The sequence below is a fragment of the Microcebus murinus genome, chromosome 7 (assembly GCF_040939455.1).
Source record: "Microcebus murinus isolate Inina chromosome 7, M.murinus_Inina_mat1.0, whole genome shotgun sequence".
NCBI lineage: Eukaryota > Metazoa > Chordata > Mammalia > Primates > Cheirogaleidae > Microcebus > Microcebus murinus.
In genome coordinates this window covers 78,316,652-78,329,201 of record NC_134110.1, presented here as the reverse complement: position 1 = coordinate 78,329,201, position 12,550 = coordinate 78,316,652, and the positions used below count along the sequence as shown (strand labels likewise).

Below are 12,550 nucleotides of genomic sequence, written 5' to 3'. Positions count from 1 at the left end.
ACAAAAACATCAAGGAACAGTACTTACCCTTATCAGGTACAATGCACTTCATTCTGTCCTATTAATTAAAGAGTGCTGTTCGCAACTCATTAAATTCATTCACAACCCACTAGTGGATTAAGACTTAAAGTTTGGAAAACATTGATCTAGAAGGTTCTCTAACAATCCCCAGAACATGTGACCATGGCAATCACTCATGGTTTCAAATGAATATTATGACTTTAAGGGAATGGAGAGGAAAATAATGAACTCAGAAAGTTCTACCAACTGGAACATAGTGTCTGGTTTAAGCAAATTAACTCTTAGAAATCTTTTGAAATACGATTTTTGAAGAACTCTAAATTAACTGTATTTTGGTTACTGTGTTCTACCACATCATGGACACAGCACTTGTCACTCACAATTATTATCGCCTCTGTACCTATCAGTCTCCACCCAGCCCACTCGCCACACCTTGAGGAAGGGAGCTATACCTTATTCTTAGGGCAATAAGCATTTTGCCTGATGCTCAGTAAATATTGGTTTCCTTATTAATAATAAATAAAAACTGATTAGCAACAGTCTCACTTTCTTGTTATTTTCAGTATTCAAAGTAACTTTAAGTTCAAAAGGCCAAGGCAACAACTTGGTCTGTGTATAAATCATGCATTAGTAGCCATGAGCTTCATCCTACTGGTATCGCCCTTGGGAAGTCCAGAGCCTGAATAAAGGAAGAAGTCATAAAGAAGGAAGGATAAACACAGTCCTTATTGATTGATTCATTCCTACTATCCAGCTCTTGTGGAGTAGACCTGTGCCCTTCAAAAAAATGCCACTTTTTTTTTTTTCTGGTTGGTGACTAGCCTATCCCCTAATTTAGTTAAAGTCTGTGGACCTTTAATGAGGCTGACTAACGCAACCTAATCGTAATGCAAGAGTGTGATTTTTGGCTCAGCCGCTACATTAGAAATGCAAAGCTGTGATAGGCTTTCAGCAATGCACCTTGCCTGTGATGTGAGTCCCTGCCACAACACTGGGCCATGCTTGGTGAGAATCAGGACTACACACTCAGGTAACTCCAGAGAGAAAGTCTATGCAGCCTGAAGCAACAGGACAAGACTTCAGGTCCACAGTGCTGTTCCGCCTGCAGGTACCCACCGATACAAGTGCCGGCCTCTCTCGCTGATTGGGCAGCATCCCTGGGGACCCACGGGATGCCAGAATAACCCCAGCCCCCCTGCATGATGAACTGGTGTGAAACAGCAACCTTCAGGTCACTGCCTCTGGGAAGGGCAAGGGCAACATTAATGTCCTCTTCTCTGGGCAAAAAATGTTGGCGCTTATTCCCATGGACACACCCAGGAGGACAATGCCTGTCCCACCTCCACTGTCACACCTGCTGAGTGATGCTGAGAGAGGCAGGGAGAGAAGGTGTTGGATCAATGCCATCTCTTTGTTTTCCTCTTTAAAGTGAACTGGGGGAGGAAAAAGGTTGCATTGCAGTCCTCACGGCTTTGCATTGGATGTTTGTTTGTGAATGGTCATTAATAATGAGGCTACCACTAATAGAACATTTAAAAACAAATCTATAAAATACGTTTCATATTTGCATGGTGATTTTTTAAAATAATGCCAAAATGTCTTCTAGATTTAGTGGCAGTATTGCTTTACTGTATAAAATAAAAATGTTTTTGAAAAAGTGTCAGTGAACATAATAATTTAAATACACCTGAGGAGAATGAAAAGAATATGAGCTTTAGCTTCAGGCAGATCTGGGTTTGAATGATGGCTCCAACCCTTTCTAACAGGCCCGACAGGAGCCAGGTAAATGCACACTCTCCCTGGTTCTCAATTTGCTTATATCAAGATGGAAATACAACACTTACCTAGGACTGCTGGGAGGATTAAATAAAAGTGCAATCAATTTATTAAATCAATTAATTAGCTGTCCTTTTTATTTAGTAAATACGTAATTTTCTATATGCAAGTATGGACATATATGTCAGCTTTCATGCATATTTTACATATGGTTGTATAAAAATGAGATATGAAATATTCTTCCCAATAACCCTTCAGGGCTGATTAAAGCAGAAAAGAGAAAAAGATATTAATTACATTTCACATATATTCATAATAAGTCCCACAAAGAGACTGAGTTAACACCAAACCAAGCCTACAGTCCAATTTTCTAACTTCCAAACACTGGTTGAGTCTTGGGTTAGCAATGTGTAACCAGAGGAAGGGGCATGTGTGTACTTTGAGGAAATGTATGAATATGTTAGTCCTTTTATTTTTATTATTTTTATTTTTTTGTTTTCTTTTTTATATAATTTTTTTTTTACTTTTTTTTAAAATATATTTTTTTCTTTTTTTTTGTTTCATTTCGAACCCTTCTATCAGGTTATGTTAGTCCTTTTCAATTGTCTTTAATGATGACAATTTATTTTGAAATTTCAAAGACCATCCAAGTGGGGGCGTGGGCTGCTCCTGTTCCCGGGAAGGGGGCGTGGGTCGCAGGAGCCCGTCCTAAGCTCACACGGGCCCTCCAGAGGGGACGGGAACCGCCTGCACCCAACTCGGCGCGGAAAACGGGGCGGCCTGCACACCAACCTTTCTTTTCCTGGGAATGGGCTCGTCGAAGAGCAGGTTGCTGGCCTCCGACTCGTCGATGCCGTCGTCCGGCTGCGCGGGGCTGCGGAAGGGCTTGAAGCTGTCGGCCGAGAGCGGCGGCGACGGCGTGGACGGGTTGGACTGGTCGCTGGGGGCGCTCCAGCTCCAGTAGCCGCTGCTGCTGCTGCTGGAAGGCACGCAGCCCGCCTCCTTCCAGGATCCGCTGAGGCCCTCTGCGTGCACAGACACAAGGGGGAAACGGAACCTTGATTCTATTCCAGGCGAAACCACCCGCAGCCCGCTCAATAATCTGCAGCAGCTGGGTATGGAAGCATTTATTCTATTTATACACACACACACACACCCCTCCCCTTCCCAAAAGTCACATCACGGTTTATAAACATTTAGTTATTTTAACCACATGATAATAGGTTTTTCCAAGAGTTTTCTGATGTGTGTTATATCGTGCAACACTACTGGCTCCTTGGAATGAGAGTGGGGATTATATGAAACAAAGGGGGGAAAAAAGAGATTTTCTTGTTCACTAAGTTTGAGGAGCTCTGGGTTTGGTGACTACAGTATTTCTAAGAGAGCAATATCATTTGCAGTGTTCTCCCAAATTGGTCATGGAGTTTCCTCTCAGCTCCTACCCCTCTAATTTCAACCTTTTTTTTTTTTTTTTTCTTAAAGGCATTTCTTATAGGACTGTAATTCTTAGAATACATTTTTTTTTTTTTTTTTTTTTAGAGACAGAGTCTGATTCTGTTCCCCAGGCTAGAGTGCCATGGTATCAGCCTGGCTCCCAGCAACCTCAAACTCCTGGGCTCAAATGATCCTCCTGCCTCAGCCTCCCAAGTAGCTGGGACTACAGGCATGCAGCACCATGCCTGGCTAATGTTTTCTCTATATATTTTTTAGTTGGCCAATTACTTTCTATTCTTAGTAGAGATGGGGTCTCGCTCTGGCTGGTTTTGAACTCCTGACCTTGAGCAATCCACCCGCCTCCGCCTCCCAGAGTGCTAGGATTACAGATATGAGCCACTACGCCTAGCCCTTAGAATACATTTATAGGAGTTTAGTTTACAATTTAAGAATCTAAGAGAAATAATTTCTGGATAGTTATCTAAAGCCATTTCCCCATTTTCTGCTTATTATAACAAATAATCGTGCCTTAGGTTTTGTGAGTGTTTCATAGCTTACAAAGCTCATTTGCATGATCTCAAGTATGCTCACAACATCTATCTCTCAGAGTAAGGATTATTATGCCCATTTTAGAGATGAGGCCCCTGAGGCAGCAGGAAGTGACTTGCCAGGTGACTAGTAAGTGTACCTGGTGGGCCCAAGGCCTAAGCTGGCCTGCTAGCTGGCCCTCTTCCCTCAGTGCATGCAGGCCCTTGGCTGTGAACATCCTCCTGTCTCTCTGGCAAAGTTGGGATAGGATAAGAATTTACTGGCAATAATTACCGATAAGACTGGTGTTAGATTTTACCTTTCCACTTGTGATGAAAAACATTATGAAATGTTTGCTCATGTAGAGAGATTTTTGCCCAGTTAGGATGTCTTCTGGGTATTCTTTTAATCACTGAGGATTTGCTTTACCTTTCAAGACGTGCAATCTTAATTAGCATTTGTGTAAATTCTACTTTCTTCTTGGATAATTTCTCCTCCATATTTATGTGCATTTTGAATATATTAAAACTATAGTCTAACTATAAGGAGGGGAAAAAATTCCCAAAATACCTCATTAAAAAAATACTGTTAACGTCTGTATAATTAGTAATGAAGACAAATGGTAGACTAGCATTCACGGAGAAATTTCTTAACTATCTTCACCTAATTATAGATTTCCACCGTATTCCTCAACTATGTCAAGCAAAAAGGTAAGTGAGAGGAGTGAAGTTTTAAGTTGAAATAGAACTAAGTTACCCATCTCATTACAGCAAAGTTCTTTTAGAATCAAATGGTCATTTATGCAGGCTCCTGCCTTGCCAGCGTCAACAAAACCAAATTATCATCTTGCTCCCTGCAGTCTGGAGAGACTGATGTACTCCTCAGCCAGAGTTGTCTATTACAGACAAGAAAACTCCATCCAATACAACAGGACTTGAAGAGGAGCCTAATGTAAGGCCTTAGGTGATATTACCTGTGTGAAAAACTTACTTGGCAGGCCCAGGTGATTTATAAATATACTGCAGAATGCACTTGTAAAATAAAATAAAGTTCATGGTGCTAGATATATAATCATGGTAAGTACGAGGAACTGAATTTATTTTGAGAACCAACTATTATTACATTGTGGTTACACGGTTTCATGTCAATGCCAAAAGTTAATTTGCTTACTGACTTGTGAATGACATTTCCTTTAGAAACACTATTTAATCAGAGGGACTGAAGTGATGTAGAAATAAATTTTTCAGCAAAAAGTCAGGACCAATTCATAATATTCTTAGGGGACAGAGTCTCCTTGTATTAAACAAGTATTTGCCAAGAATGCAGACAGGTACTGCTAAGACTCTCACCCTCTTTGCAGATCCACATCCTGACAGAATGATCCTTCTCAGGTACAGAAAAGGATTAACAACAGTTCCCCCAAATTCACTGATATACAATAATTCTAGACAAAATCTTTATTCCTAAAAAAAAAGCCTTCATTATCATAAATTGTTTTCCCTATCTAAGAATTTGCTTCCTGTTAGAGACTAAATGAGAGAGAGCAGACAATTTGGGGTTATGAGTTGAGCAGTTATTTTTTAAACCATAAATGAATACCGAATTACTTTATTAGTGTGCCAACAAAAGTCTGCATTGAAGAACTGAAAGGTTTATTTTAATTCTAACCTTTAAATACAAAGGAACACTAAAAATGTTCTCAATTTAAAAAATAATTCAATGCTAAAAACAATGATTAATTTAAAATATACTTTTTTTGTGTGGCTCCTTCAAGGATCCCATGGAATTTCTGCAATTCCTTTTTCCTAGAATATGTTTTGGGAGTGCTTTCAGTTTTGCTTTCACGGTAAGCCTACGTTAGCAGCATTGCCAAGCTAAGGAAGGTTAATCAGAACATCTGTTTGCCAAGAAGCCCTCAGGATAGGTCATCGAACAGGAGTGGTCAGGCTCATCAATAGCTCCTCGTCTGGTGCTATGTGAAGAGGTGGCGTCACCCCAGTTTGTTGGTGAATCATGTTGCTGAGTACTACTGATTCCTGACAACCGTTGGAATTCCCAGCATCTTGGTCATTCTTACCACTTATAACGAGGGAGGAGTAAGTTTTGGTGAGGACTCACTGGATGTTCAACAAATGTACCTTAACATCTCATGCTTACACAACCAAATTGTGTGTGAACTGTGGCTCAATCTCATAATTGACCATGCCGGTTTTTGAGAGGAGGTTTCCATTGCTGGGAAGTCTCGTTCAGTGGTCTCAGTGCATTACATTCCGGTGAGCTGCAATCTGGTTTCCTTCCATGGGGAGTCCTTTGTGAGTGCTCTTGCCAAGGCCACCAGTGGCCCTCTTTTTTGATACAAAATTCAGTCCTTTTCATGCGTGACCTTCTGAAGCAGCAGACGTCTCTCCTTGAAACATGCTTTGCCCTTGGCTTCCATGAAACAACACTGTTAGTTTTCTTCTACCTCTCTGGTCACCCCTCAGGTCAGACCCCAGGGGGTCTTTTTCTCTATCAGTCTCTTAGGTGATGTCGAGCTTCAGTGCTTCCCTCTTGGCCATCTTGTCTTCACGCTGGGCTTCTACACAACTCTCTCAGGGTGATCACATTTACTCTCATGGCTTCCAAATGTTGCCTTTCCATTCTGTACTGTCAGCCCAGATCTCCTTCCGGGCTGCACCCAAGTCTCCACTAGAGGTTGCCCCTTGAACGAGCCTCAGGAACTGCCTACTTAACGTGGTTCCAACTGGCCCTATTGTGCTCTTCAGCAACCCCACATCTTGCCCGAAACACCTGCCCTGTGCCTTAGGTTCCTGTCTCAGGTAATGGTGTCCCCTTGCCGAAGCACTAGAAGTCACCCTTGACACACCTTCTTCATCCTCTCTGTCCATCACCAAGTCCTTTTGATTCTACCTTCTTCACATTTCTCAATTATGTCCTATTCACCCCCATTGTGACCATCTATGCTTTGTCTTTTGTTGTTGTTGGTAGACTTGATTGTAACTTTCCAGGGTTGGTGTTATTTTAATAGTTCTCCCACAGCCTCAGAATAAAGTCCAAACTCCTAGCCAGACAAACAACCCCTCCTGATCTTCTGCCAGTCTCTCTAACTTAATCTCCCACTGCCCACTCTCCTGACTTATCATACTGGATTATATGAGGCCATGTTATATCAGCATCAAGAGAACAGATCTGGAATCAGAAAGATATGGAGTAGAATTTCAGTTCTGCCATTTATGAGCCAATTAATCTCTATGAGCCTAAGTTTCACTCATCTGTAAAACAGGGATAATAACATGTCACGGAGTTGTGGGAATTATAGGAGATAAAGCATGCATAATACTTGGCATATAGTAAATGTTCAATAAATGCTAGCCATTACTATGGCTAAAACTGATAGTCTTTTTTTCCTACAGAGATTGTACACTATCTAGGTGTATGGACACTGTTTTTCAATGATATCTTCAAATCATCTAGCTGGTACCTAGTAAATATATATTGAATGAATGGACTAAATAATTCTATTTGATTAAGGAGTCTAGGATAATGCTTTTAAAAATATTATATCTTCTGAGAGTTCTTTGATCCATCCACCTTCCCAAACAGAAATAATGCTAAGGAAAATAATTTCATTACATCTATATCCTTTTACCTGGGAAGAAGGAATACAAGCATTGCAAATATGTGTTCTGGAAAAGAAGAAAACAAGTAACAGAACTCAAAAAACATGAGCTGAATGGATGGATGCATGAATGAGCTGCAGTGGGCTCTCTGGGAAGATGAGGAGGCTGACAGCTCTGGGGTGTCCATTTCTTCCATTTTCCCCCTTGCTTCCTGCTAATGGGTGGGGGTTAGTTGTTTGTTCTGTTTAACAGGAATGGAACTTCTCAAAGAGAGGCCCTGCTCTTGGTGTCAAGGAGCCCTTCCCCAAACCCCCCACGTCCCAGGCTTACCGTTCGGCCGCACAGGAGGGCTTCGAACCAAAGGGCTGGTTGACAAGCTGGTCAGTACCATTGCGGCTGTCACCTTGTCCATGTCCAGTTCCTCGGAAGATTTCCTGTAAAACAGGGAAAGAAACTGGTGACTGTGTTAACTACGCCCATGCTGTAGGCCAAGCAAAGTACCACATGCTGCCATGCATGTTTGCTCCTTTAACTTATCCCATGAACATACAATGCTCTGTTAGCTTTATTTTATAGAGGAGGAAGCTGAAGTCCAAGAGGTTAAGTGATGCAGTCAAACTCATACAGCATTAGGAAGACAAGGATTCCCCCATCCACCATTCACCTAACCAGTACTCATTAAGAGTGTGCTAAGGGGCCAGACCCTGTTCTGGGTACAAGTGATACATGGTGAACAGCAGACAAGATTCTTGCCTTCATGGAGTTTAGCAGCTGGTGGGAAGAGACACCATCATCAGTAAACTAATAAGCCAGATGGAACAAAATCATTTTTGATGGTGCCAAGTGCTATGAAGATCAAAAACAGGTTGACATGGTATTGACTGTCTTTGCAGTCAATGCAGGGGCTGCATTTTGGGTGGTCAGGAAATGTTTCTCTGAGGTTGGGTGTGAGAGTCAGTCCTGAGGGGCAGGGAGGTGCACTCCAAGCAGAGGCAGATGCTTGTGGGAAGGCGGGGGCAGGGAAGGCGTGGGTGTTTGAAGGATGACCCAAGAGTGTAAGAAGGGGAGAGCCGTGCAGGGCTATTCATACAAGGTCCTGGGCTATAAAACGTTTTGATTTTATTCTAAGTGCAATGGGAAGTCACTGGATGGCTTTAACAGTCACTTGAGCAGGCCTAGTGAAGTCATAGGATTAATATTTATAATATCATAACCTGAGCTGCTATATGGAGAATGGATTTTAGGGAAGGCAGAATAAAAGCCGGGAGGCCAGTTAGGACATGACTGCTAGGAGTCCAGGGGAGCAGCTCGGGCTGGGGTGGGGCCAGTGGCAGGCGACCCGGCAGGACTGGCTGATGCACTGGGTGTGGGAGGAGAGCAAGAGGGGGTGATCCAGGGTGGCTCCAGGTGTTGCTGGAGCACGAACAGAGCCATTGACTGAGATGGGTGAGACTGGAGGAGACATGCAATTAGGGGTGTTTAAACTCCAGTGTTTTTTGAAACTACACCCTACTACAGGAATAGGTACCATGTTGTTACAGTGACGAGACATGGGTAATCATTCATTGAGATGAAAAGCTTGCTCTGGTTCATTAATTTTGGCCAGCTGGCCCTGAATAAAAGTTCATAAGATAATGATCATGGTGACTGGAGTCAGCTTGTTTTAAGCTTATTTCAATAAAGTTAAAATTGAGATGAAAAATTTATGTGGTACATTGACATCAAATAAATTGTACCACCTCCTGAGAGATGAACATTTTCAAATTAGAGAACAGTTGAAGAAGCACAACAGAGGATTAATAAGCCATATCCACAAATGAATTGTCACTTTGACAATGTGGCTTTCATTCACAGGTGTGCAGTATAATTTGTAAAAGCAATGAACTCTTAGAGATGGAAACTTTACAGCATAGCTTCACAACACAGTGGGAAAAGGAATTCTTAAACTGCAGAAAAATAAAATGGTTCCCAATTTGGAGCGGGCTGCTCAATTAATTTCATCACGAAGTTACAAAAATTGTTACAGTTTGGTCCTCTGATGGCCACCATGACACTAAATTATGAAGCCTAGCTTACTCTTCAGTCCATGGTACTAAGAGATGGAAATCTATGAAATATTCTTCTGTAATTCTTCTCAAAGCACCTTATGCTCTTTCTCAGCAAATTTCTCCATCAAGAGACAAATTACTTGTTTCAGAGGTTGACAATTAAAATATGTCTATAGAGCAAGCTTGAGAGTGTACAATGAAGTTCACTCTACACAAGTTTTTAAAGACCCTTTCATACACGTAGAGAAAAAAAACATGCTCATTCATATGGCATATCATTTAAAGATTTTACAATATTCATATTTACAAGAACCCTGCAGTTGGAAGTAAAGATGATGCCAGTTTCTTACAGAAGCAAGGCCTCTTGAAATAGCACCAGGGAAAGAGTATAAAGCACCTTCAGGTAATTTTGAGTGTTTTGCTGGTTCAGTGTCAGGGGAAGAGATAGGATGGGGGCCTTTAGGGACAAAGGCTTGCTCTATATCCTGCTAACAGACCCTGGAGCTCTGCCTCCTGTCCGCCCTCCCCAGAGCCCAGCTGCCAGGATCACCCAGAGCAGGGCACACCTGAGCAGGCCACTGCCCTCATCTCTTCCAAGACCGAATTATAGGAGCTGCTCACTTCTCTTTCAAACTGTCAGTCCTCTTTTTTTTATCTTACTAACCAAAGGTTTAAGAACCAGGAAAAGTGGCCCATGCACCTGGTACAGGGAAATGACATGGCTTTGTAGCAAGAAGGTCCCCTCACCCTTCCTCTGATTCCTGAAATGACTGGCTATACAGTCATGCCTTTTTCCTCCACCACATCTTGGTTTCAGGGACCTTTTTTCCCCTCTCTCAATCTGCTTTGTATCTTTTTTGATTTTCCACACCTAAGGTGAACATTTTGTTTTTGAGGTCTAACTGATGATTAATTCAAATACTGATTTACGTGGCTTTTTCATATGACAATCAATAGAGAATGTATCGTTATAAAATATGCATTTATTTTGCATTCCCAAAATCTACCGCTACATTTCAAAATAATTGTTGAGCATCATAAAGAGATTTCCAATGAAGAATGAAAAGAGGAATAAACATTAGTATAATCAGAGTGTTTTTGCACTTGGATTTCCTTTAAGTTTCCCATTGGCATTAAAGTCATTAACAACAACAACAAAGTCAAAGGAATACGTGGCTAATGACTCAGTTAACCTATATTTCTCAGGGAATATTTTAATCATGCTACATGAAATGTTACCAGATGATATGGCCTTGTGCTGAGTTGTGTTTTTGTTTTCATCTCTGTCTAATTTCTTTTGGTACAGTACTATCTAATTACTGATTAATTGGTGCTGCAAATTCAAATCCTTATAATTAAACACGAGATGATATACAAAGTAGAATTTGTTACACTTTGAGAAAACTGCTGCAAAGGCCTTCTGGTAGATTTAGAGTTGCTGAGAAAAACACAAGCCACTAGAGGTGATATTAAATATTCTCTCCTAATTTGAAACTGAATTTGAATCTACTATTGAAAATCTTACTAATCACATGTTTATTACAGGTTGAGACTTTTTCAATTAATCTTTCCTCCAGCCTTACTTGAGCATTATGGAACTTAATATTTGGAATTAATTTTAAAATACAGTTTGAGTATCCCTAATCTGAAATGCTTACAACCAGAAGTGTTCTGGATTTAAGATTTTTTTTTCTTTTTTTTGATTTTGGAATATTTGCATATCCATAATGAGATATCTTGGGGATGGGACCCAAGTCTAAACATGAAATTCATTTACGTTTCATATACACCTTATACATATAGCTTGAAGGTAATTTTATTTTTCCCTTGGGAACACTGAATAAACTGTGTGTTATGTGCCTTTGTTTTGACTGTGACCTGTCACATGAGGTTAAGTGTGGAACTGTCCACCTGTGGTGTCATGTTGGTACTCAAAAAGTTTTGGAGTTAGGGGCATTTTGGATTTCAGATTTTTGGATTAGGGATGCTCAACCTGTAATAGTAATATTTGTTGTCATTTGTTCCTTAAGCTGACCTGGCTTCCGTGGATGACTGGGATTTCAAGATGGGAGAATCAAATCAGGGAAGGGAAGCAGACAAGTCCTGGGTTTGCAAGAGATCGCTTAGGGGTCCCGTGTGAAGGATGTGGTAGAGATCAAGTGGTGACAGAGCCTGGGCTAGATCGTGAGGCTAGGCTGGGTGGTTATATTCTTGTAAGCAAAGAGAAACCATCTGAACATTTGTGAACCTGGGAGACAGATGATCAATCTGTATTTAAGAAACGTGTCAAAATGGAAAATATAATGGAAAGGGAAGAAACAAAAGGCAGGCTATTCAGCTATTTTCAGTTGTGTAATGTCTCAATTCAAACTCAAAGCATTAGATGAAGAGGGACGACTGTCTCTCTATGCAGAGATACTGTCCAGTCTGTGTGTGAGTGCAGACGCTCCTCGGTTTCTGCTAAGGGTGTGCTCTGGACCTCTCCAGGGGACCCAATAAAGATAATGATTAAGAGTTCAGGCTCCGAAATGAGTTTGATAATGTGGCCTCAGATCCTCTCTCTGCATTACAGCTTGTGTGACCTTGGGTAGATTTCCTCATCTGAAAGGGAGGATAAAAATAGGTTTGTTGAGAGAAAATGTATGTGAGCACTGGTACAAGCCTTGTCCATAGTCAGAGTTCCATGGATGTCAGCTATTATTTACCTTCCAATTCATGAGTATACCCATAGCATGTATTCCTCAAGAAAGAGGAAGGCATCAGACTACTCCACTTGCTGTTCTTGTTCAGCACCAGTACTAGCAGATGTTGCTTTTCTCCTTTTTGGGTGTATGTGTGTGTGTGTTATTTTTCATAAAGAATAAAACTGTTAAAAACGTCCTAAGAGTTACTCTTTAAGAGGTGGCACCTGGCACCTGGAGGAGCAGCTGCCAGGCCCTCACTAGAGCTTCCAGTTGGTGCTTTGCAAAGACATAGCTCATTACACAATACGTCTTGGCCACACTGTCCACACATGGCCAAAGCCTAGAGTGCCTGTGTGGATTTTATGTTGAAGAGTTTGTGCTGTCAATACTTACTCTTGGAGCATGTTGTGCTAGGCGTGTGCTAGATAAAACGATTACA

At 41.3% G+C, this 12,550-nt stretch overlaps 1 protein-coding gene across 1 annotated transcript in view; it reads right to left on the bottom strand.

Annotated features, from left to right (window-relative positions):
• Positions 1 to 12,550, bottom strand: part of ZNF704 (zinc finger protein 704) — a 224,017-nt gene that overhangs the window by 47,517 nt on the left and 163,950 nt on the right. The window contains exons 3-4 of the mRNA XM_012739991.3: positions 7,710 to 7,813; positions 2,590 to 2,822 (exon numbers count right to left, since the gene is read on the bottom strand). Coding sequence (XP_012595445.2) covers positions 2,590 to 2,822; positions 7,710 to 7,813 — 337 coding nt within the window. The remainder of the gene's footprint in view (positions 1 to 2,589; positions 2,823 to 7,709; positions 7,814 to 12,550) is intronic.